We start from the raw sequence: 26,398 nt of genomic DNA on the forward strand, positions 1-26,398 counted from the left end.
CATTACTTCTGAATTCAATGCACAAATCCCTTTGTAATAAATACCAATTGCAAAACCGTTGTGATAGTATAACCAAGTTTCCCTTGTGGATTTGTGGTCAGCATGGTAAATACCACCTACCGTATCATAACTATGTAAACTTGTGAGTCGCTTCAGGTATAAAAATGAATCATTCATGGTCTCAGAAATGACAGTAAATTGAACCAAATTTAACTTTTGACTCTTTATTTTGCTGCAAACTAATCTAGCAAGCTCTGATTACATTAAAGCCCAGATTTCCCAGAAGAGGGAATATTTTCATTCCCTTCATGAAATTAAACAACAACTTCTAAGCTCACAGCCTAGAAGGACAAGGATAATCAATGCAGGAGAACACCACCGCCTCTAAATTTCCCACCAAGACACACCATCTCGATTTGGAAATATATCACTGCTTCTTCATACTTCAAGGTTAACAGTCCTGGAACTCTAGCTGTACTGTGGGGACCATGACTACACTGACTGCAGCGGTTCAAAAGATAACTTAGCCCCAGCCCCTCAAGGAAAACACAAATGTGCAATAAATGCCAGCCTTGCCAGGAACACTCACATCCCAAGAATGAATAATGAAAAAAAAATTTAGGTCGGATTTGAAGCCAAAGCCCCAAATATGATGGGGCAGTGACTAATTCACTAAACTGCTCATCCTTCAACTCCTTTCATGGTATTTTGAAAGCGCACCATTTTATTTTCAAGGTTATAAATTGGTTGTCAAATTTGGCACATTTTCAAATGATAAATCAAGTTGGGTTGGGTGTATTGCATTGTAATTGAGAATCCATTTTGTATGAAAGCCGGGTGATGGACACAGTGTCTTTTGAAAAGACTGTACTGGCTCTAGATTATTGCCAGGGCTATTGAATTCCTTAGACTAAATAAGTCAACCCTAGACTAAATAAGTCAAATTCCATTTTTATCTGTGGGATTTGAAGATTTTTTAGTAAGTGTTTTGCAGATCAAGTTCTTTGGCCTTCTTTCTTTCTTGGAAAAATCATGAATTAGTGAGATTCTTTATTGTCCCTCCTCTGGAGATTTGATTCCTGGCCAAAAAAAGTTATCTTGTGGAACTATAGTGAGTTTTCATTTTAAATAAGGTTAAGTAAGCTGCCCCAAGGCTGTTGCAGATACCATTTATAATCGTTTAATGGGATGCAGCACAGCGAAGGTTCGCTAAACTGGTCCCTGGGATGAGGGGGTTGTCCTGTGATGAGAGGCTGAGTAAATTGGGCTCATACTCTCTGGCATTTAGAAGAATGAGAGGTGATCTCATGGAAACCTACAGAATTCTGAAAGGGCTTGATAGGGTAGATTCTGAGGGAGGGTTTCTGCTGGTTGGGGAATCTAAAACACAGATACAATCCTGGGATAAGGGGCCGGTCATGTAGGACTGAGATGAGAAATTCCTTCACTCAAACGGTTGTGAATCTTAGAATTCTCTACCCTAGAGTGTTGTGGATGCTCCATTGTTGGATACATTTAAGGCTGGGATAGACAGATTTTTGGTGTCTCGGAATTAAGGGATATGGGGAGCGGGCAGGAAAATGGAGTTGAATTCCAAGATGAGCCATGATTGTAGTGAATGGTGGAGCAGGCTCTGGGCTGTGTGGTCTACTCCTCCTGTTTCTTGTGTTCTTGTGACTGGGGATTTATGACCTCTCTCATCTTCCTGTGAGGACACTCTCTCCCCCTCCCCCTCCCCCTCTCCCCTACCTCTCTCCAGGACCTAGCAGGATTTCAGAACTTAACCACATGAATGCCAGGCTGGGTTCTACAGGCCAATGGGGTGCAGTAATATAGTGGTTAAGCTACTGACTAATAATACAGAGAATGTGAGAACTTGAGTGCAGATTTGTTCTTAAAAGTTGGTATTAAAAGTGACCATGAAGCTGTTGGATTGTCATTAAAAACCAATTGGCTTACTAATATCCTTGAAGGGAAGAAAACCAATCATCGTTACTAGTCTGGGCTACATGCAACTCCAGTTCCACAACAATATGGCTGCTTCTTAATTGCCTTTTGAAGTGGTTGAGCAAGATAATTGGGAATGGGCAATGAATGCTGAGCTTGCTAGTGATGCCCAGCTTCTTTGGAAATTGCATGTGCCAATAGACATATAGGGTGAGATCCGGTCAGTGTCAATACTGGGTGCATTGCTGCTACCCATGATGTTTTTACTGACCTGATGATATTGCCTATTTCTTCCATGACCTTTGATCCCTCTGCAGCAGAAATGGGCAGCATGGCATCTCCTCAATATGTCCAGTGAACGTGGTAGAGTTGAGGAAGGAGAGGACAAACCCCTTTTTTTTACAACAGTAGCTTTTGTGTTTGGGTAAGTTTTTAATGGTCCAAGTCTTTTAATGAATGAGTGAAAAGTGAGTGGATAAGTGAATAAATGGTTGAGGAAGGGGTAGTCAGGTGGCTGAGGTGGGACAGGGGTGCGTGAGTTGTGGAGTTACCTAGCTGTTAGGCCTCTTATTAAACTGGCTAACATTTCCAGGATAAGTCTACAGGCAAGTCCCACATATTTTGCCCATGTCTCCAACCTAAGATCAGGGTTGGAGACATTCACAGATTATCCCAGCCAGCAAGGAATCAGCCTATTGGAAATTTAAACTTGGACAACTCCCACATACATCTATGCATCAGGACTTCCGCAGGGTCTGGACATGCATCTTCCGACATGCATCCCATCTCCAATGATCCAGAGGCAGCATGATTTGGGCTATTTGTTTATTTGACTATTTGTTGGCAGATTAATGTTATAAAACCTTACCTGATCTTGACTCTTTCCAATTGGAAGAATAATTATTTTTAAGAATAATATTCTGCATCTTTGTTTCAGAACCTAAAACATGCCATAGATATTGAGGCCCTTCATGAGAGGATTGCTGTGCTCTGCAATGATAAAACAGAACTCCAGGTACATTATTAATGGAATCCTCAACTGGTAAATCTGATCTTTGTAGTTTTTTGGCAAGTAGTGATGGAACTCTTGCTGTGTATGAATCTACCATCAGGAAATGAATTTTCTCTTTTAAAACTTCAGTCCCGTCTATCACGGAAAATAGGAACAGGAAATGGCCGTTCTGTCCCTTGAGCACATATATATCCTTGGATGGGTGCCATTCAGTCACAACATGGCTGATCTGTAACTATTCATCTGTTGTGGCCCCACATACATTTAACATCCTTGGATAACTAAAATTTGTCCACTACAGTTTTGAAATTTTCAAGATCCAGCAGCTTTTTTGAGGGTGTATGGGTAGAATTCCAGATTTCCACTATCCTTTATATGAAGAAGTGCGTTCAACGGGGCGATGGTGGCGTAGTGGTATTGTCGCTGGACTAGTAATCTAGAGACCCAGAGTAATGCTCTGAGGGCCTGGGTTGGAATCCCACCACGGCAAATGGTGAAATTTGAATTCAATAAAAATCTGGAATTATAAGTCTGATGACCATGAAGCCATTGCCGATTGTCATAAAAACCCACCTGGTTCACTAATATCCTTTAGGGAAGGAAACCTGCTGTCCTTACCTGGTCTGGCCTACAAGTAACTACGGACCCACAGCAATGTGTGACTCTAAAATAAATAAATAAATAAAAGCGCCCTCTGAACAAAGGCTGGCCTAGCTAGCAATGCCCACATCCCATGAACTAATAAAAAAAAAACCATGGGCTGACTATCATTTTTCACTTTAGCAGTAAAATAATGATACGCCTAAAAATTAACTCACGCAGCTAATAAATATTTAAAAGGTTGACTTGGTTGACAAGGTTTCAAGACCGAATAATGTTTTGGATTTTGGTTTTTAATTGTAGCGTTCTTTAAAATACAAAATTAATACATTAGCATGAAGATCAATGGATGCCCAATTGTATGTAGATTGTCACATCGGATAATTAGTGCTTCAGCCTTGGAGTGGGGTGAGAAAGAGTAAAGTGAATCTGCGTGTATGTGATTTTGTTTGTAACCAAACAGAATCTTTTCTTTAAAAAAAAGACAAATTCCCAGAAAATTTGCTTTTGTGTTGTTGGTTAAGGGATAAATATTGACCAGAATGATGACTTAGGGTTTCACAGAAGATTTCTCACATCAGGACCAAATCATTCCTGTGCATTCCTCCTCCCAAAGAAACAGTTTATACACAAAATAGCTTATCGTGTGGCTTTGCACTGGAGTGGATCAGAAGGCCAATCTTGTACTGGCTCATTGAATTGGTGCAAGCCTTCTTATTCTTGTCTTTTGGGGTAGGGGAGAATAATCATACTGGGTCTTGATTCTGACCCTGAAATTATGATCCTTCATTCATCTATTTTATATATTAAAAAAAAGTCTTGGAGAAATGCACTGGGCTTGGTTTTCTACTCCATGTGCAAATCAGGAATATTTTGTCTGAAATGTGTTGGTTAGGTCAGCTTCAGCTTTCTGCTAAAATTATTTGCATAATCAAAAATGTTTTAAGAAAACAGACTCCATGAACCAGTGCAATTGAGCAGTGCAGTTTTATTAATACAGCTGAAAATGGTTAATCGCCAAAAAGAAGTATTTTTCAGAAGGTTGAGAAGCAGGCAGTAGAGGGCAATAAATAGTGGATCTCACTTGATTGTGGAGACTGCACCTCTTATCATGCAGGAAGAATAACCTATAATACTTAACAACTCTACTAATTCTGCTGAACCTGGATCAGTGGACATAATAGAAACTAATCAGTGCGGTTTCACATAACCACCATCATATCTCCAGGTATTCATCATTATAATGACCAAAGCTAAAGCATGGGTGAATGGCAGCCCAAAGTATCTTTGCCCAGGTTTCACCTAACCCTTTGACTCCAATGGATGGCTTCTGCTTTGCTTTGGCTCCACAACATCACCATGAGTGCAGTACTCAAATCCATCCCCCCCTGATTCCGAGCAATCTTTCCCGAAATGATAATATGCTTTCTGACTGTCCGTTGTCACAGAATCCAGAGAGGACTTGTTCCCCAGTAATGTGCCCTTCACACCTTGGCTGTCACTGGATCGTCCCAAGACTGGAATTAGTGTGGATTCCGTTTCCGTAAACGTGCCCAGGCTAATCGTCACAGGATTGAGTTCTCAATAGTTACCTCTGGGCAGAATTCGCCGAACTAGCCCAAAAAGTTAAGAAATTTTAAACTTGAGTTAACTGAAAATCATACTTGTGTCCATGTTGTCTGTGACCTTTTATGCTTGTTCAAGATTCAATTAATCCAAGTCAGGCACCCCCATCATTTGGATCCTGTCAATTGAACTGATTTGGGAGGACTTTTCAAATTATGACCATTTTCTTAGGCATGCAGGCATGTTTTAGGTTTTTGCATATTTAAAAAATGTTTAATTTGCTCAAACTAATGCGCACCAATTAAATTATTAACTGGTTCAGTGTTATTTTCAAATCTGGTTACTCACAGGTGCAGATTGTTACATCTTTTTGAAAAATACTTTTATTTTTGGTGATTAACCATTTTCAGCTGTTATTAATAAATCTGCATTAGGTCACTGTGTTTAAATGCTGCTTGATTGCACTGGCTCATGGAGTTTGTTTTTAAACATTCCTGATCACGCAAATGATTTTGGTGGAATCCTGAAGCCTGACCTAACTAATGCATTTCAGACACAATATTCCGATTTGCAACTGGAGCAGAAAACTAAGCCCAGTGTTTTCCTTCAAGGCAGTTTTTTTTAGTATAAGATAAATGTACAATGTCAAGCTTACGAGATGTACTTTCACTTTTATGGTTGGTCACCAGACATCTTTTAGGTCCGATATTATACCTGAAGTGAGAGCAGATTATGCATGTTTCAGGCTGTACATTACTGAACGTAGGAATTCAATTTATATTGCGGGTGTTCTCAACTACAAAAAGATGCAATCTTTTCCAAATTCCGTTGAGGAAAAGCTTTAATCCATTCTGTTTCCTTCCTCAGATGCAGTTAACTGATCTTGACAATCTAGTGCACAATAAAGATGCAGGTTTACTTGAGGTTTGTAGTGGTTTTTTTTGCAATGTGTTTGTAAAGCTTGTTTCCAATCTGCATAACAAGATTTCTTGAACCAAGCTGTTTGCACATTGATCAGAGTGGTTCTCCAGCTTTTTTTATTAAATGATGTAGCGCCTGGACATCCATGTTTATTTTCTATACAAATTCTCATTTATTCCCTAATTTTTTAAAATATTCCTTGTCAAAAATGAATTCCTTGTTTAATTCCATGTGTGACTCATTCGGCCTTGCAGTTTGCCTTGCAGCGTCACCTCACCCTACCTACCACACCCCCTCCCCACTCAAAGGTTCCTTTTGGACTCCCCACCCCTCCAATGAGAGAGAAGATCAATTTACCTTAATCATTAAACCCATAGTTGAATTGGCTCAGGCCCCTTGATGGTCTTGGGGTGCTCAGTCCCAATGCTGCCAGTGGCCCTATTGGAATATGGAGATGCATGTGAAGCTTAGAATAAGCAGTTTCTGAAGGTTCGGCATGCAGCCTCAAATCATAGTTCGATAAGATGGGATTTGTAGCATGCATAATTGGACAGTTGGCATGGTTATAGTAAAATGTTAATTGATATCTGCCAAGATAATTTCCTTGGGCTGTTAAACTTGACCCTCATAAATTTAGTTTCCTTTTGGATGGAGTAGTAACTTTGTTGATAAAATCATGCAGTAGGATCCTCTAATGTCCCAAAGGAGGGAATTGTCCTTTGCACTAATTGTGCAAGTATCTACAAAAGGAACATCAAAAAATTGAGTTGTTTGTGTCTTTGACCAACCATTTCTAGGTTTCTGCCACCAGGGCAGAATTTGAGTATTGCTGAAAAAAGAGACATGCTGTTGGAGCTTTTCATCTTGCACTCATCAGGACAGAGGCAAGAATGCCAAATTTCAAAAGGAGCAACAATTTATACTGCATGAGAAAAGGGTGCTGACTGGTTGGCAAGTTGACTCAGATTGGCTGGGCGGTTTCCATGGAGATGTACCAGAGAACTATTATCCATAATGCTTTTTTTTAGTTCAAAAAAGGTGCAATGCCTGGACATGTTCCTTTTGCCTGCAGAGATCAGACCCTGTGTATGAATATATGTAGCTTCTAAGCAAGCATAAGTGAGCCACGCTGTGAGCCCGACTGACGATCTTAAATTGATAATGTAATTCTTAGTATGGTCAGGATTGTTCAAATGCTGTCCAATCTCAGAATCACATCTAACATTAGACATTATGTTCTGAGTTTTACAAGCACGGGCTGGTTGAGTGTAGTCAGTATTCTGCCTGTTGTGAGTAGCCGAAGGGATGCACCCTTTGATACGATCTGCCAACCATTGGGACATATGACCTACATACCTGGCATTGCACCCGCACTGAAATTCATGTACCACATTATTCATTTGGGCAGTGGGCAGAATGTCTCTGGCTTGATGGCAGCATCCTGTTAGTGGAAAACACTACTCATTGCTACAGTAGCAGCATGAAATGGCTGACTTCACTGCTCACATTTTTGGGTATTTTGAGGATGACTGGGCACTTTTGAGGTCATGCAGGCAATAGTTCCCTGGTGTATTCTCCATGGCAATGGCTCAACCAATCAGTAAAGCATATCTTACTTTTCACCAATCCTTAAGGGGAACTATAGTTTTGAGATTTCATTGAATAGCAATCATATACAATTTGTTTTTTTTTCCCCCCCAAAGAATAAGGGAAAAAACCATACTTTGGTTGGCTAAATTTCTTGTGTTTTTAGCTATCTGTTAGCACCTTTAAATTGAGTTAAAACTGGGGTCCATGCAGTGCAAGGGTCTGGTAAAGTCATTATATTCCTTCTCAACTTATCCCCTTTCCATTCCCTGCAAAGTAGATACACACAGGCTGTAACTTCCATGGAGTGACATCAGACTCAGATTGCCACTCTGCTCCTAGCTACTTACTCTAAAATGAAGCTGCGCCTTTCTCACCTGACCTCCCGACTCGGGCCGGGTGAGAAAGGTGCAGTGCAGCAGGTTCCCAAGGCCTTGTGTCAAGGGCAGCTGAGTCAGAGGTAAGGAATCTATACCCCCGTTTTGTTTTGCAGCACTAGCTGCTGTAAAACAGCTAAAGGTCCAGTCACTTTGAGAAGCCAGGGAGAATGTACGTTTGTAAGATAAGTGGGTAGGATTGGGGGGTGGGGGGGGGGGCGAGTGTGTTGGGTGGGGTGGTCAGTGGGAGGGTGGTCAGTTGGGATCGAGTGGTCAGTGGGTCAGGATTGGGTAGTCAGTGGGGTGGGCGTCAGGGGAGCAGGGGAGGGTAGTCTAGGGGGCTAGGTGCGTGTCGGGGGTGAGGAGGCAGTTGGAGGTGTTGTTAGGGGCAGGGAGGGCAGCTGGGGGGGTTCCCTTGAAGGGGATTGTCATAGGGGGTGGGGTCAGTGGGAGAGTTGGGGGTTGTTGGGTCCTGTAGTTACCCAGAAGTTAGAAGTGGTTTTAATTCTAACTTTTTCTGGGTAACTATTACTGTAAGACAGTTGAAGTTATCTGAAGTTTGATTTAAATTGCATTATTGGATGGTTTCCATTACAGGGCAATTGCCCAACGAAAGCTTGAACTTCCTGGGCAATTGCCGTGCAATCCTTACATGGGGGCTTCCGGGGCAGTGGGGGGTTCCCCAGTGCAGCTTTGGTGTACCCCTGTGGCCCCAACCCCCACCCCACTGGCTTAGCTTTGGGCACCACACTCCCTCCCCCCACAGCAGTGCAGCTTTGAGGTCATCACCCCACCCCCACCAGTTGTGACACTCAGAAACTGCAAGTTATGGGCCAATATGTTAACTTGGCATACCATATTTTAAAAGTGCCTTCTTTCTTTGCAGAAAGATAATTATGTGGAAGAACTTAAACATTCCATTGTCGAATATTCCTTGGTGGTAGAGGTAAGATTCTGTTTCTAATATTCAAGCAAAGTAAAAACAACAACAAAAAAAAGTCTAAATTCCTGTCTTGAAACCTAGGCCTTGCGTATGGAGAAGACAAAATTAGAAAATCAACTTCTAATGCACCAGGAGCTAGCATCGTGAGTAATGATCCAGAACATCATTATTATTATTATTAACATTATTAAAACAAAATTCAGCCATGATCTTATTGGATGGCTGAGCAGGCTCGAGGAGCTGAATGGCTTTCCCCTGCTCCTAATTCAAATATTCATATAAAAGCCAGTAAATTACATTTGAGCTGCTTACAGCCTGTTTGTAATCCATTTCCCATAACATTGTCTCTCTAATTACTCATAGTGAGTGCATTAATTTGCCAGAAATGCCTCAAGATGGACCCGACCCAACCAGGGCACCAAGTTCCTTGCAGTCAGAGCTGTTGAATGCTCAATATGTTTTTGAGGTATGTAGATTGAAGAACCTCGACATTAATTGAAAAACTCCTCTGTTGATTCATTACGATCTGGAATGCACTGCCTGAAAGGGTGGTGGAAGCAAACTCAATGGTAACTTCCAAAAGGAAATTGAATAAATACTCAAAGAAAAAATTGCAGGGCTTCAGGGACAAGTGCAGCATGAATGGGGTCAAACAACTGATGCAGGTATGGGACTGAATAGTCACCTCCTGTGCTGTATCAACCTATGAATAGTGCTAGATGTAGTTGAGATTTCCTATGAAGGTTCTCCTTGTCTAGATTGATACTGAAGGAAACTTGCTGAGGGAAACAGTGAAAATCTCCCTTTTAGCAGACTTGTTAAAAGGTACAGAAGGAAACATTTCCAATATGACCAATGGTGAGCTTTCGAGCAGGAAAGTTTATTTGCCTTTATAATATGTGTAAACATAAATCGTTTTCAGTTGACTGTATAGAAAATTTGAAATAATGTACAGACTTCTAAAATTTAAGATCAAAATTTCTGCTAATTTTGGCATTCCGATCAGAGTTCCTTGAACATCGCTTTGGAGTTGGGGTTTTGATGATCACCAATTGAGTTTGGTTGCTCCATTACAGGAAAATAGATCATATGTACTGTCTTGAAACCTTGTGTCGAGTTATTTTAAGAATGTTGCTCTTGAAATAATAGACCAAAGGTTTTGTGCATGTTTCTTTTTCAGACAAATAGTTCCGAATGGTCAAGCGCCTCTGAACGTAACACAATGGCCTTCGAAGAGACATTGGATAAGGAGGTGCTGATGCTGATGCAGAGCCCTGGGACGGAGGAGGCATCTGTTCAATTCAATATGATCACCTCACAGATGGTAAGACTCTCCTGCTCAACAGCAAAATGCTGCAGATACTGGAAATCTGAAATAATAAAAAAAAAAAATGCTCAAAATTCACAGGCCAGGGAGCTCCTGTGGAGAGAGAAACGGTTAAGGTTTCAGGTCAATGGCCTTTCATCAGAATGGAAAGGTCATCAACCTGAGACTGTTTCTCACTTCTTAGGAGCTGCCTGATCTGAGTATTTACAACATTTCCTGTTTTCATTTTATTTTAAAATTTTATCTGAATTGGTGCAGTGCAGTTTGACATTGTGAAGAAGGCAGAATATAGAGTCCTGATCAGTGACATCGGCTATGGCTCAGTGGTGGTATCCTCACCTCAGTCTGGAGGTTGTGGTTTCAAGCCAAGCTCTAAATAGTAGTGCTGTGCAAATTTTAATATCTTCATGTACAGCAACAGTGAAACTAAGAGCTTTTCTACACTTTTGCAACCATTTAACATTTCTATTCAAAGTGTTATTTGATAGGCAGATGCAGTCACCAATATTGATGCATCAAAATCCATGCTAAGTGACCAGGGAATCTATTTTTCTTGGTGTTGAATGAGGTATAGATATTGGCCAGGACACCAGGGAAAATTCCCCTGCTCTTGAAATAGTGCTGGGAACCTTTTACATCCATCTCATGGGACAGACTTGGTTGAAATAGTTATCTCCAACACTGCACACTCACTCAATGGAATCTCAGCCTAGATTTCGCTCAGCTCATCGAGTGAGACTGAAGCTTGCAGCTTTGACTCAAGTGTTGTGTGTTACCAACTCATTCTCACAGCTACTACTTTGTGCCTTTCTCTAAGAGGGACCTGGCCCCATGTGCAGGGCTAAGATTGCCCAGAATTCTGCTGTCTGTGTGGTCACTATTTGGGCAAACATGGCAGAGAGTTTTGCTTTCTGTTCCTGTTTCTGTGCAATGCTGGTAAAGAGAATTTCAGTCTTCACAACCTCAGGGCAGCAAGGGATATCCCTTGAGAAAGTGGTAGTTGCCTTCTCATTGAACTTGGAGCCCTTGTGAAGGCACATCACACAATGCTGTTGGATAGAGCATTTCAGGATACTGATCCAGTAGCAATGAATGAATGAATACAGGGTATTTGTCCAAGTCAGGATGGTGTGTAACTTGGAGTTATAACACAGCCACAATATTGTTGCTCTTGTTCTTCTCAATGGCTGAACTGTGGGAGTGGAAGAAACTGTCATAGTAGGGTCCCAAAAACAGCAAATGGATGACAAGTTAAATTGTTTCTGGCAGTGCTGGGTATATTGATAAGTATAATCCATGAGACCTTTTTTGAAAGCATTTGAATGGGAAATTGAAGAGCTGTTGTAATTTCCAAGCACAAGTTACTCAGTCCCTTCCAATGTGGTATGTGCTGATAGGATGATCCAGAATGAAATTAAATAATGAAGCCAATAAATGTGATCACAAATTGATAAGTTGTCAAACCTGAACCACTGAAGTCAGAAAACTACTGTGACATCTTCCCATTAATCATGAATTATTCTTTGTACACAATTAAACTTCTGTTATCTCACCTTACCCCTCCTACCTTGAAGGCGGTGACACTATCTGGGGTGTAGTTCTATAGCTGAAATGGCCTGACAAGAGAGACCGGTAGCAACACTAAACTTAAATGCTGCAGTTGCTGGGAATCGGAAATAAAAATAGAAAATTCTGGAAGCACTCAGCAGGTCAGGCAACATCTGTGACCAGAGAAAGTGTGTTAACATTTCAGGTCAATGACCTTTCATCAGAACCGGAAAAAGTTAGAGATTTGACAACTCATAAGCAAGTGCAGAAACAAAGTGTTCTTTCCTCCCCCACCCCTCTCCAAGCTCAACCTTTCCCATAGTGAGTTCCAAATTCAATTAAAAAAAATTTCTCCTGAATGGAAACATTTTCTGTTTCTATCCTATTAAACCTTTTCTTCTTGTTAAAGATTTTGGTCACCTTTCAGTCTTCTCTTTTCTAAATTTTAAAAAAAACAAGGCCCCAGCCTTGTTTATGTTTGCCCTGAACAGACTTCTACTGAACGACCACTACCTTTACAGTAGTGGTCATTCAGTAGCAGTTGGGAGCAGGAAACCCACTTTGGATTCCCTCGCTAAACATTATAGTGAACATGTCACTCTCACGGTTGATCTGATAAGGCCAGCTTACCCTACTTAGAGCAGAAATCAAACCGGCAGCTTCCTTCTGTATGTCACAATGTAACATCCTGTGCATTTATGCAATGACTTCTTGAAAGAGCTTTTAAATTGTTGATGTAAAATATTTTTCACAAATTGCAAAACTTTCATCCAGTCAAACAGTTTGGGTTTATTTTATCGAATGACATTCAAAATCAGAATCTAGGGCAATTTGATTAGTCAAATGACGTTGCTGTTCAAACTTTAATAGGACAAAGGGACTCAGCCTATCAAGATCAGGGCACATGTGATATCGGGAAATCCTTCCAATGAAGAAAGATTAACTCCTGGAATTGAATTTGGAAGTCCTGGAATTATTTAAACAATTGTCAAGTGATTGGCTGAGATTGCTGGCTCTGAGTGAGTGGTTTTCCACATCCATATTTACCTTGTCTCTGAAAGCCTTCCATCTTGTAAGATGATGGTTGCACCCATGATGGTCAACTATGTTAGGCATCGCCTGGTGTGCCTCAGGATCCCCACTCTGGCATGGCAGTCTCTGCCACATTTGCTGCTGAGGGAGACAGTGGGCTGAGAAGGTGCACGATTCACTGGTCTCTGTTTTCTCTGGGCCCTCTTCTCAGCCAGCTGACCTTTTCATTTCTCCTCGCCTCTTCCAATGCCCTTCCAAACAGTTGGCCTCCAGAGGTCACGGCCGTCAGTGACTGTCTCCCATTTGTCAGTCAGTGTCGGCCATCTTCATATCTCCCTTATAATGGAGGCATGGGCAACTAAGAGGTTATGACACAGTAGCAAATTCAGCGTACAGGTCTTTGGGTTTACGGCCATCAGCCATCCAGATGGCATACTCCTGAGTCCTGTGCTCCTGTGTTTCATCCGATGAAAGTGGCCAATCCAGCGCAGATGCTGCTACCTTAGCAATGTGCTGATGGAATTAACATGCTCCAAGACCTCTGAGTTGGTGACCTTGTCCTGCCAAGAGATGCTGAGGATACATCTGAGGCAGTGAAGGTGGAAACTGTTCCCCCTTTTTCCTGCCTGGCGTATGTTGTCCAGGTCTCACCACTGTAGAGGAGTGCGCTGAGGACACAGGCTTGGTAAACTCACAGTTTGTTGTTCTCAGTCAGGTTGCTGTTGCTCCACACTCTCTCACTCAGCTTGGATATAACAGCTGCAGCTTTTGTGATATGTGTGTTGATTTCAGCATCAAGTGACAGATTGCTGGTGATTGTGGAGCCTAGATATGTGAAGCTATCAACCACCTCCAGTGTCACATTGTCAATGCTGATAGCTGGCGATATGACAACATCCTGAACCATGACATTTATCTTCCTGAAGCTGATGGTCAAACAAAACTCTTTACATGTGTGAGAGAGTCTGTCCATTTGCTGCTGAAGGTGGAATATCCTCAGTATGGAATATCAGTGCAGCATTGTCAGCGTAGGGCAAATCTCTGAGGAGGACTTGATGCCCCTTCATCCAACTCGAGCAAGGTTGAACATCTTTCTGTCAGTTCCAGTATGAAAGTAGACGCTCTCTGTCGGTGACCTGAAGGCATATGACAGCAGTAAAGAGAAGAATGCGCTAAAAGAGTGTCGGTGCCAGAACACAACCCTGTTTGACCCCACTGCAGATCTCTATGGTTTCTGATGTTGCCCCATGAGAGCTGCCCTTACCCAGCATATCCTCATGGAAAGAGGAGATCACATTGAGCAGCTGCAGTGGGCAGCCAGTTTTCTCCTGTGGTTTAAATAGATGGCCTCTGCTCATGTGGTCAAATGCCTTGGGAGGTTGATGTCAGCAATATCTGTCCCTTGTTCACGACATTTATCTTGTAGCTGCCAGATTGAGGAGATCATGTCAATTACAGATCTTCCAGTTCTGAAACCACACTGGGATTCAGGATAGATGTGTTCCGCCAGGATCTACAGTCTGACGAGGGCAGCGCTGACAAATACCTTTCCCACGATGCTCAGCAGGGAGATGCCATGATAGTTATTGCAACAAGGGTCTCCCTTGTTTAATTGTACAGGCTCACAAGCTTTTCATCACTCATCCCCGGGGGCACTACCCCCTCCCTGTAGCAGAGGCAGAAGTTAGTGCAGATGCTGCAGGAGTGCCAGTTTCTCATGTTCGATGAGTTCAGGCTGTATGCCATTATCACCCATGATCTATGCCAAGCAAATTAGTGGCTTTGCTAAGCTCCTCCACTGTCGGTTCGATATCCAGCTCTGCCGCAGCAGGCAGGCTTTCTATAGTGTCTCGAGCTTCCTTGGCAAGAGTGTTTTCCCCAGAGTACAGAGTAGGGTAGTGTTCCACCAATCTCTCCAACTGTTTATTGCAGTCGGCGATGACCTCCAGCTTTTGTTTTCAAAGGAATAGTTTTCTTTGCTAATGGACCTGATGCCTTTTTGACCCCTTCATACAGGTCACTGATATTCACTATGTCAAAGGACACCTGGATATTCAGGCAGAGTTGTAACCAGTCATTGTTGGCACACTGCCAAGCAGCCTGTTGGACTTTACTTTGAACAGCTCTTTGTACATTTGGAGTTTTTTTGCTCTGATCTCTCTTGTAATTAGAGAGCCCATCCCTTGGCTTCAATGACAGGTCCCATCACAGGGATGTTAGCTTTGAACCAGTCAGCATTTATCTGCTCTTGCTTCCCATATGTTGAGGGTGTGGTATTGTAGATGGTGTCCAGAAGTTTGTTGCATTTTGCTTCTGCACTCTGTGCATGGGAATGCTGGGCAGCACCTGTTCAATTGAATCAAGGAACTGTTGGTTTTTATCTGGGTAAGCAGTATGGCTGACATTGATATGAGGGATCGCATTTCTGTTTCAAATGAAAAAACTTCAAGCATTCTCACCTGAGTGTACACCAGGGAGCGATCTGTATCACAGTCAGCACTGTGGTAGCTGCGAGTGTTGAGAATGTTGTTCAGAGAGTCTTCTGGTGATAGTCAGACCAACTAATGCCAATGCCCTGATCTTGGATGTGTCCAGGATACCTTGAGGCATTGTTTGTTCTGAAAGCAGGTGTTAGTTGCACAAAGCTCTGGTAGTCTCTGCCCATTCTCACTTCTCTTTCTCAGGCCATGATATCTGAGACAGGGGGGCTATGCCTCATGGTCTGGAGGGAGGAAATTCCAGTGCTTGGGGCCCAGGCAGCAGAAGATTTGGTCACCAATATAGGGTTGCCAACTGTGATTAAATGTATTCCTAGAGGTATCACCACATGCCTTTTCCCCCCCTACCGCCACCTGCCACTTCTAAACCCACGACCACTACCACCTAGAAGAACAAGAGCAGCAGATAGATGGGAACACCATTACCTGGAAGTTCCCCTGTAAGTAACTCACCATCCTGACTTGGAAATATATCGCGGTTCTTTCACTGTTGCTGGGTCAAAACCCTGGAACTCCCTCCCTAACAGCACTGTGGGTGTAACTACACCACGTGGACTGCAGCGGTTCAAGAAGGCAGCTCACCACCACCTTCTCAAGGGCAACTAGGGATGGGCAATAAATGCTGGCCCAGCCAGCGAAGCCCACATCCCGTGAATGAATTAAAAAAAATAAGAGCTGAAGAGGGCAATATAACAATGGTAACAATGATTAGAAGAGATTAAGAAGAGTTAAGTGCATGTTGTTCAGATGTCACTTTCATGTATTGTTTATGTACTATGATTTAGTGATGGTATGCATGAAAAGATAGAATTAGTATAAGAGTATAATAGAGTATAAGCAATATAAATTTCCTCTCCAAGTCTCTCACTATCCTGCTTTGGAATTATACTGCCGTTCCTCACTGGGCCAAAATCCTGGAACACACTCCCTAACAGCACCATGCGCGTTCCTACACCAGATGGACTGCAGCAGTTCAAGAAGGCAGCTCACTATGACCTCGAGGGCAATTAAGAATGAGCAATAAATGCTGGGGTAGCCAGCGGTGCCCACATACTGTGAAAGAAAAATATTTTTTAAAGTTCTTATTGATGCTGTGTGCTGTACTCGTACTGGAACTGTGAGTTATGAAGCACCTGAGCACATGTATGGAATTGCCTTGTCTCATAAAAGACCTGATTCTGCAATGTAATAATCACAGGTGTCGGTACTCTGTCTAAAATAACAAGATGAATTAGAACAAGGAAGCAGCTCAACAATTTACAGGTTCATGTGAATGGCTTCTGCTGCCTAAACCTATTTCCAGGAATGATCTCTGATCTTACATTCATATTTATTTCATCACAATGTAATGCCAGCTGTTTCTCCCATTTGGGACATAAAGATTGCTGAATTCCAAAGGGTTAGTGAAATACTTCCCTTTCAGGAACTGACTCCTAAATATACAAATGTCAATAATTTTCAGACCAAGGAGCTCTCTGAAGAGATTGAGGCACTGGTGACGTGGTTGAAAAAAATAGGTGAACTGAAAATAAACTGCAAAGATCTGAATGAAGTTGAGCTAGAGGTAAGTCTCAAAGTCTTTTCGGGTCTCCTCTTGCAATTGAGGTTTTCAGTCTTTGAAGTGGTATGGAGTATTACGTACTTGTGGTTTGTTTTAATTTCAAAACAAATTGCATTTAACCAGCTCTGGATCTGATCATACAGAAAAGATTGCTGTATAGTACAAAAGATGTGGCTCAGTCAGTTGCGTCACAATCGCGTTTGAATTTGAGTTATGATTCATTTGAGATGTTGGTGTCAGTCCCTGTTTTTAATGTTCCAACATTTGCATGCGTACATGGTGTTGAGAATTATTTCTGTATTGAGTCCCGATTATGTTTGACGTGTGAAATGTAGGTTTGGCTCTGACCTCCAATAGTTAATTATAGGTTTAACCCTCTTGGTATTTAGCGCAGAGTTTTGGGGATGCTGCAGTTTTTGATTTTGCAGCACAAATGCTGATCGTCCTTAAGGGAGGGCAGGTAACATTTACACTAAATTGTAGAAAGAGAGGACTTGCCCAGCAAACATTCCAAGTTTGGCACCCTGAATTAATTACACAGGGCAGGAGCCAACATTAGGAGGACGGAGACTTGGGGATGGGAGAAGGGATGGTTAATAACTTAAGATTTCAATATTTAGTACAGTTTTGTCCATATATTGATCTGCCATGAAGCATTTCCAATATTACACTGGATGTATTTTAATCATTATGGTCGGGTGCATGCAGTGAAAGCACCACCAACACCAGATCAGATCTGACTGCCTCCACTTGTTAGGGCAAAACGTGAAGTGAAGCTCATTTGAACAGTTTGCAAGTGGATTCCCAGATCCCAGTTATTGGGTAAAAAATGAGAAAGGAATTCTCTGTACTGGTGTTTTTGCTCAGGCCAAAATTTGTCATTTCTCATGTTTGGTATTGTTGTCCGTGAGACTCAGCACAGGTGTCTCGTTTATAAGTGTATTTGGGTAAACTTTACGTTGTCAGTGTCCATCATTTGAAGCCTGTGGTTAGTTGATATTTCTATGGTGACTATAAATATAACCTGATTGCAGAAGTGTTTCCTCCCACTCACATTGAGTTAGAAGCCGGATTATAACACTCAGTGGGTGTATAGTGTAGGCAGGCAGACGTGTGCTAGGAAACCCCCTCTTAAGCGTGGTTTATACTCCCTTGTGTTTAGAAGATTGTGGGGTGATCTGTGATCGAGGTCTTCGAAACAATAAAAGAATTTGATAGGGTAGATACAGAGAAACTACTTCCTGTGTTGGAGGAATTCAGAATAAAGAGGCAGAAATTTAAAATTAGAACTAAGCCAATGAAGAGTGAAACTAGGAAGTACAATTTCACAAAGTGTAACTCTTCCAAAAAGGCTGTGGATGCTGGGGGTCAATTTAAAATTTCAAAACTGAGATTTTTGTTAGGTAAAGATATCCTGGGATATGGAACAAAGGGAGGAAAATATGGTTTAGATGCAAATCATGATCTGAATGAATGTTGTATCATGACAGCAGATCACAGCACAGAATTACTTACAGGCATACTGAACTTTTTGAGAAGATTTTTTTTAAAAAAAGGACATACAAGCAAAAGCTAGCTGAGAATGTAAAGTGACTGCTTTCTGGAAAATTCCTATGTGGATTATACTTGACTTACTGGTCCAGAGTGCCAACATGGAACATTGCATCTAAAAAGGTGTTGAGGCCTACTTCAGACAGAGACACTTGAAAGGAAGAAGTGCAATGCAAAAGACTGAAATTTGTCTCAACAACCACAGGAGATTAATGGAGACTGATTACCACATCTCAGCAGAAACCATCTCCTATTAAGTTATGTCTCAGAATGTAAACATGATCTGGATGAAAGAAAGCAGATTCTGGGCGAAAGACATGTTTGTTTTTCCCTTCCAGGAATACGCAAGATAAGGGGTTAAAAATCCAGCTGCAAACCTAATATGGGTGTGCTAGTGTGTACTGTGCAGGTCACAGCAAAAGAACATTAATTAGACATTGCTGCAGCTTGCAGGTAAAAGTCTCTATCTCTCTCTCTATCTCTATCTCACTCACTCTTTCTGGCTGGAGGCAAGTCAGCAAAGCCACAGTCAAAAAGGAAATAGGACAGCTCCTTCAGCTAACCTGCAGAACCTAGTGTCACCAAACCAACTGCTCAACTGACAAAGTCAGCTGTACCAGTATCACCCAACTTAACAGCCACAACATTTCACCATCTACTCCTCACGGACAAGCCAAAGTCTGATTCGTATATCGATCTTAACTTTTAGTTTTGGACTCAACTTCTCATTTCTGATCTGTGTTGAGTTTCTTTTTTTCTCTGGGTTTTTAGTAAAGGTATCCACGGGGGAAAGGATCCCTTTTAAATTAACTTAGTTGCGACCAACTGAGGGGGTTGAATAAAGAAGGGGAGCCGGTTCATTTCTCCTCACCCGGGAGCATAACGAAATTAGGGTCCCGTTTGGGAAGTTAACAATTTGGGATACTTTATCCGGGACCTTAACAAATTTGGGGCTCATCCAGGATAGCTCCCACAGATAAAACAAAAGAATTAGAGTGAAGAAAGTAAATTGTTCCTTTGAAACCAATTTTAAAATCTGCAAAAGAGTGTAGAACTTCAAGAGGACATAGACAAGATGATGGAGTGGGCAGGTGATGCATTTTGGTAGGAAGAACATGGACAGACAATATAAAATAAGGGGTGAAATTTTGAAGGGGATGCGGGAGCAGAAAGACCTGTGTGTATATGTGCATAGATCATTGAAGGTGGCAGGACAGGTGGAGAGAGCAGTAGCATATAGTATCCTGGGCTTTATTAATAGGGGCATAGAATACAAGGGCAAGGAGGTTATGCTGAATTTATATAAGACACTCATTAGACTTCAGCTGGAGTATTGTGTACAGTCTGGGTGACAGATTATAGGAAGGATGTGAACAGATTGGAGAGAGTGCAGAAGAGGTTTACAAGAATGGTTCCAGGGGTGAGAAACTTCAGTTATGAAGCTAGATTAGTGAGGTTGGGACTGTTCCCCTTGGAGAGAAGGCACCTGAGAAGATTTGATAGAGATATTCAAAGTCATGAGCGGGCTGGACAGAGTAAATAAGGAGAAGCTGTTCCTGCTCATAAAAGGATTAAGAATGAGGGGGCACAGATTTAAAGTGATTTGCAAAAGAAGCAAATGTAATGTGAGAAAAAACTTTTTCACGCAGTGAGTTGTTCGCGTCTGGAATGCACTGCCTGGAGGTGTGGTGGAGGCAGGTTCAACTGAGGCATTCAAGAGGGAATTAGATGATTGTTTGAATAGTAACAATGTGCAGGGGTACGGGGAAAAGGCAGGGCCATCGCACTAGGTCATAATGCTCATTTGGAGAGCTGGTGCAGACATGATGGGCTGAATGGCCTCCTTCTGTGCCGTTAAAATTCTGTGAACTTGTTTTTGACCATTGGGTGCGGGCATTTAAAACATAAGCCACTTATGAAAACCTCCATTAATTAACTCTCCTTAAGTTTAAAAACTCCATACCGTTTCCAGTAAGAACACACCTAGAGGAACAGAGGGTAACAGGGGCCAGGCAGGCAGCCGCACTGGCTGATGATTGAGCTGATCCACAAACCCTTGTCCCAGAAGAGACCCTCTCCTAGGAAACTGAGCACCCATGGGAGAGAAGGAAATGCTGGGGGCCCTCCTCAGGTAGAAAGGTGAGATGAAAAGTGAGGCCAAGAAGCCTGTGTGTTTTAACTGCTGAAAGTTAGGGTCTCTGGGCCAATTGCTGGAGGTTACAGGAAAAACCAATGGGACTTATCGGGACATATACACCATGTGCAGAGAATGGGAGTCTGAGCGTAGCAGACCAGGCAATGGCTCTGACTGCGGCTGCGAGTCTCTGTAAATGCACTCCTGAGAGTGCAGGTGAGGTTCAACAAATCCCTGAGAGTTACAAGGATTTGGTACCCGAAGGAAAGGTGGCCACATTTCCCCAGGGTGAGGTGAGTAAGCCTATAGTGATACTGAGGGATACAGGGGCCAGTGAAAATCTACTGCCGGAAAAAGGAAAAACTGATCTTCCCACCAGAGTGTGCAGTAAGTGCCAAGGTGTTGGTAAAGGGGATTATATCAGGTGTTTCTGAAGTGTGACCTTGTGTCAGGACCAGTGACCGTGGGAGTCACACCCAATTTGCCTGTGGACAGGGTCGACCTCCTCGGCAATGACCTGCTGAGATCAAAGGTCACAGCATCCCCAGTGGTTGCAGGGAAGCCAACTATGGTCAGGGAGATAGAATAGCAGCAGGAGAAAGTGCCTGGCATTTTCCCTTACTGTGTGGTAACATGGTCTATGGCCAGCCAAGCTCCGTCAGTGGAGGCTGAAGTGGCACTGCAGACAGGAGACCCAACGGTCTGGTTATCTGAAACCTTTTTCGGGAGTCTAGAAGACCCTAAGGAGGTAATAAATAGATCTTCCTTGGTAGCGGCCCAGCAAGCTGGCCCACTTTACGAACATTAGCTCAGACAGCCCATACTGAAGCGGAGGTAGAAACAGTTCCTGAATGCTACTACATTAAAAATAAAGTGCTAATGAGGAAATGGAGACCCCCTCACAGACCTGTAAATGAGGACTGGACAGTGACCCACCAGGTAGTGATGCTGCCAAGGAACCGTAGGGAAATATTATGGCTAGCTCACAAAATTCCGATGGCTGGGCATGTTGGCTGCCCAAGCCTGCATCAGCCAGCATTTTACTGGCCACACCTCCACAGGGATGTAGTAAGGTTTTGTAGAATCAGCCACACCTGCCATGTTGTGGGAAAACCCCAGCTTGCAATAAAACCTGCACCTATGATTCCTGTGCTAGCTTTTGGGGAATTGTTCAGCAAGGTGTTAGTGGACTATGAGGGGCCCCTTTCCAAATCAAAAGGGAGCTACCAGTATATCCTCACCATCATGGATGTGGCTACCCACTTCCTGGAGGCTGTTCCCCTAAGAATCATATCTGCCAAAACAGTGGTGAGGGGGGTGGAATTAACTCAATTCTTTACTAGTTATGGGCTGCCCATTGAGATCAGTCAGATCAGGGCTCACATTTCATGTCCAGAAAATTCCAGGAAGTCATGGGTAACCTGGGCATGACCCAGTTGAAGCTTTCAGCCTATCACCCGCAGTCGCAGGGGGCGCTAGAACGGTACCACCAGGCCCCAAAAACAATGACCAGGACATACTGCCATGAGTACCCCCATCATTGGGATAGAAGATTAAGTTTTCTTCCCTTCGCTACCAGGGATTCACCCAATGAGTCCACCGGTTTTATTCTGTTTGAATTAGTTTACAGGCACCAAGTGTGAGGGCCTCTGAAACTAATCAAGGAGAGGTTTTTCGAACAGAAGGAGGAAGTCTCCATGTTCGACTACATAACAGTGTTCCAGGAGCAGCTCATGAGAGCCTGTGATGAGGCCCAAGAACACTTAAAAATCTCCCAGACAGCTATGAGGAAACAGGAAGACAAACATGCAAAGACAAGGATGAACCTTTCAGCTAGGAGACTGCGTGTTAGTGCTCTCACCAATATGAGGTGAATCTTTAAAAGCCTGGTTCCATGGCCCATACAGAGTAGCAAAGAAGCTCGGGGAAGTAAACTATCTAATTGGGACCCCAAGGAGAAAAGCAAAGGCTGTGTCATGTCAACATGATAAAGCAACATCACAGCTGAGAAGGGGCCAAGCAGGTAACAGTCTGTCCCTTGTCACCAACCTAGAGAATGAGGGTGACATTGGGGATGTATTGGAGGGAGACATGAGTGAGGCCCACGTTGAGCCTCCCTAGAATCCAGCTAACCAACAGTGATACTAGCAGACTTAGCCTCCTTATTCACCCACCTAAGTGCAGAACAGCCAGCAGATTTGACGAGGCTGCGCACTGCATTTGAAGGCTAATGCAGAGACAAGCCAGGCTGCTCACACCAACTCTACATGGTGTGGATGTGGGAGAGGCCTCTCTCATAAGGCAACATCCTTATCATCCAGGCACAGAAAAGTTGGCCTAGGTTCGGTAGGAGATTAACTACACGCTGGAGCACCAACTAATAGAGCCTAGCAGTCCTAGCTGGAGCTCCCCAGTTGTGCTTGTGCCCAAGCCAGACAGCCCCACAAGATTCTGCATTGACTACCAAAAGTTAATGCAGTGACCAGAGCCAACTCCTGCCTGGTATCCCACCTGGAAGACTGCATAGATAGGGTTGATAAAGCAGCCTATATTACAAAGATAGATTTGCTCATGGGATACTGGCAGGTTCCCTTGGCTGCCCATGTGAAGGAAATTTCCACCATCGTAACTGTGGATGGGTTATACCAGTCGAGTGATGCCATTTCGACTCCAAAATTCCCCAGCTGCCTTTCAAAGGCTGATGAACCAGGTAGTGGCGGCTTATCCAATTGCATAGTGTACCTAGTTGACCTCCTAGTGTACAGCGACACCTGAGAAACTCACTTAGAGCAACTGGAAGCCCTCTTCCAGAAAGTACAGGCAGCTGACCTAGTGGTCAATCTCACAAAAAGCGAGTTCGCTAAGGCTCTAGTGACCTATCTAGGACACGTAGTGGGTAAAGGACAAGTACTGCCCAGAACCACTAAGGTGCAGCACAGTTCCCCATTCCTAAAATGAAACATGAAATCATGAGGTTCTTGAGGATGTGGGTTCTACCACAAATTCGTGCCAAACTTTAGCACAGTCGCCACCCCGCTGACAGATCTACTACAGGAAAAAGCAAAGGTAGTATGGACTGAGAAATGCCAGACAGCTTTCAAAAAGCTGAAAACCATTTTAATAGGCGAGCCTGTGCTTGCAGCTCCGAACTTTATCCAAGCATTTAAAGTAGCCATCGATGCGAGTGACATTGGGATAGGGGCTGTTCTCTACCAGGAAGACGAATCGGATAGAGACACCAATTGGGTACTTCTCCAAAAAACTAAACAAGCATTAGAAATGGTACTCCACAGGGGAGAAGGAAACCCTCAGTTTATTACAGTCTCTCAAACACTTTGAGATATATGCCTGAAATTGATAGAGAGACCACAAGTCTATATTGACCACAGCCTTTAAGGAATTACTTTTCTCAAAGGGTCATGAACCTGTGGAATTCACTACCTCAGAGTGCCGTGGATGCCGGGACGCTGAATAAATTTAAGGTGATAGACAGATTTTTTAATTAGTAATGGATTGGAAGGTTATGGGGGGAGGGCGGGAAATTGGAGTTGAGGCTGAAATGAGACCAGCCATGATTGTAATGAATGGTGGGGCAGGCTCGAGGGGCTGAATTGCCTACATTATGTTGTTCTGTTCTTCGTGTAAAACGCAGAATGGCAGGCTATTCTGCTGGAGTTTGCTTCTCCAACTGTACCATTTAAAAATCACCCACATCGTAGGGAAGTCAAATGCGATTGCAGACACCTTGGTCAGAACTTAGAGACCCAGTTAGAACTGAAGTGATAACATTGACCGAGGCTGTCGAGGCCATTTTTAAATTTTAAGGTGGAAAGTGTTGGAGAGAGGGTGCCACTTTTGGGGTGTCCTTTCTTCACTTGCCTATAAGGGCATCCTACCACTGCATTCAAACTAGCGACCTCCAGTTTGGGAGCCTGCCCACTGTCCTTAGTTGGATGGTGAGCCTGCTGTCTGGCCATTAATTAGCCAGTTCAGGGGGATCGCAGGTGACTGTTTCTCCACACAATGTGGGCTCCTGACCCCCATTCGAGCCTGATCGGGGGTATTCACCAGCTCGCAGGGTAAAACCAACCCATCTATGCAGGGTTCGGCTTTATTTACCAAATTTTTGGTTTTGGGAAGTTTTTGAAGGGATGCCTTTGGAAATGAACTCAGTTCTTTCATAGACTTTCCAACAAATGTGAATTTAAGTCTTATCCCTGAGATTGTTTTGTTATGAAAATAGTCTAACAGAACACTCCACAAACTTCTCCTTTACCTGTCCTGATTTCTCCCTGACTTCTTCCTTATTTTATTGTTAACTTTCATTTTAATTTTAAGCTAAACGTTCTTTTCTAAACTTTTTTAAAACCCTTTTTTGTTTCTCTGGCTTCTCGGAGCACTCTACCTGGTTCTGTTCCCTGTACGTTATTAAAGGTGCAGTCACACAATGGGGCAGATTTTGAACCCGCCTGATTTTCATTCCATTTGACCTCTTATGAAAATCAGCTCCATCAAATTGCAGCCCAGGTGATCAGAACAAATATCTACCTGCATAGCTTTAGTGTTGGTATGAATTCAGTTCCACTGGATTTGGGTCCAATGCTCGACCTGAAGCCAGGGGGACCTCGGAGGGAGGACCTTTCACCATGCTTCACTTCAGATCTCATTCCCCTGAGTTCCACTTCACAAGTGTAGATTGGGTGCCAAACTGCTTCATGCAGATGCTAACTGTGCAATGTGGATGAGCTGTAAATCAGCCCTTGAGTGGAGCTGATACTTTGGAAAAAATTGCATTTATATAGCCCCTTTCACAATGCCTGGATGTATCAATGTGCTTCACAGCCAATGTAGTGTTTGAAGTGTAGTCACTGTTGTTAACAGAGAAAAATGATTATTTGTTTACAGCAGGATCCCACTAATGATGTTGACATAACAAGCAGATCATCTATTTTTAATACTGACTGAAAGGTGTTGGCCCAGGACAGGGGGTAGAACTTCCCTACTCTTCCAATAGGATGGGATCTTTTGCGTCCCCCCAATAGTGCTTTTGGGAGCCTTGATCTAAGGTGCCACCCGAAGTGTCAACCTCGATGTTGTGCTCAAGTCCCTAGAGTGGGTCTTGAACTATAATCTTCAAACTCCAAGGTCAGAATATTTCCAACATGACTATCAGTGTGAAACTTAATTATGGGTCCATTATTCACATGAAGCATTTTAATCCCTATTAATTTTGGGCTGCATTCTTTCCTAGTTATGAGGCTCTTTCCTGTATGGCCTCTTCCAGTATCAGTCTTGTCTTCGCTGTTGAGAGCACCAGCCTGAGCAGTGAAATCTTGGTCTTCCCTTTTTGCTTGTCAAAAATGAATGTTCTTCTCTCCACCACCCTGCCATCCCCACCCCTCCAACATTTTCAATCCTTGTTGGTGCATGTAACCATCCCCAATTCCTCAATCCCTCTCATCTTTATCCAGCAATCCTTATTGCTGATGAGGGAATTCTACCCCATCGTCTTGATTCCTGATTTGACCTAAAATTGATCTTTTGACATCTTGAACCATCTTCCTGTAGAAAGACAGACCCCCAAGAGGAGGAGGAGGAAGCCAAAGCTACAAGAGCAGTATTTAGAACATTACACTCTCTTTTAGTATTTTCTGGGTTTTTGATTAGAACAGGGCTATGGGGAAAGAGCAGGGGATGTGGAACTAACTAGTTAGGTCAATCTGTGTGCATGCACAAGAGGCTGAATGGCCTCCTTCTGTGCTAGCTGATTCTGTGAAGAGAAGGCTGAGAAATC

At 43.0% G+C, this 26,398-nt stretch overlaps 1 protein-coding gene across 1 annotated transcript in view; it reads left to right on the forward strand.

The window, feature by feature from the left end:
• Positions 1 to 26,398, forward strand: part of lrmp (lymphoid-restricted membrane protein) — a 156,995-nt gene that overhangs the window by 23,269 nt on the left and 107,328 nt on the right. Inside the window, exons 9-15 of the mRNA XM_078554635.1 lie at positions 2,885 to 2,962; positions 5,993 to 6,049; positions 8,897 to 8,956; positions 9,035 to 9,096; positions 9,317 to 9,419; positions 10,134 to 10,277; positions 16,821 to 16,922. Of these exons, the coding sequence (XP_078410761.1) occupies positions 2,885 to 2,962; positions 5,993 to 6,049; positions 8,897 to 8,956; positions 9,035 to 9,096; positions 9,317 to 9,419; positions 10,134 to 10,277; positions 16,821 to 16,922 (606 nt within the window). The remainder of the gene's footprint in view (positions 1 to 2,884; positions 2,963 to 5,992; positions 6,050 to 8,896; positions 8,957 to 9,034; positions 9,097 to 9,316; positions 9,420 to 10,133; positions 10,278 to 16,820; positions 16,923 to 26,398) is intronic.

Source organism: Cetorhinus maximus, chromosome 12, assembly GCF_964194155.1.
Source record: "Cetorhinus maximus chromosome 12, sCetMax3.hap1.1, whole genome shotgun sequence".
NCBI classification, from domain to species: domain Eukaryota; kingdom Metazoa; phylum Chordata; class Chondrichthyes; order Lamniformes; family Cetorhinidae; genus Cetorhinus; species Cetorhinus maximus.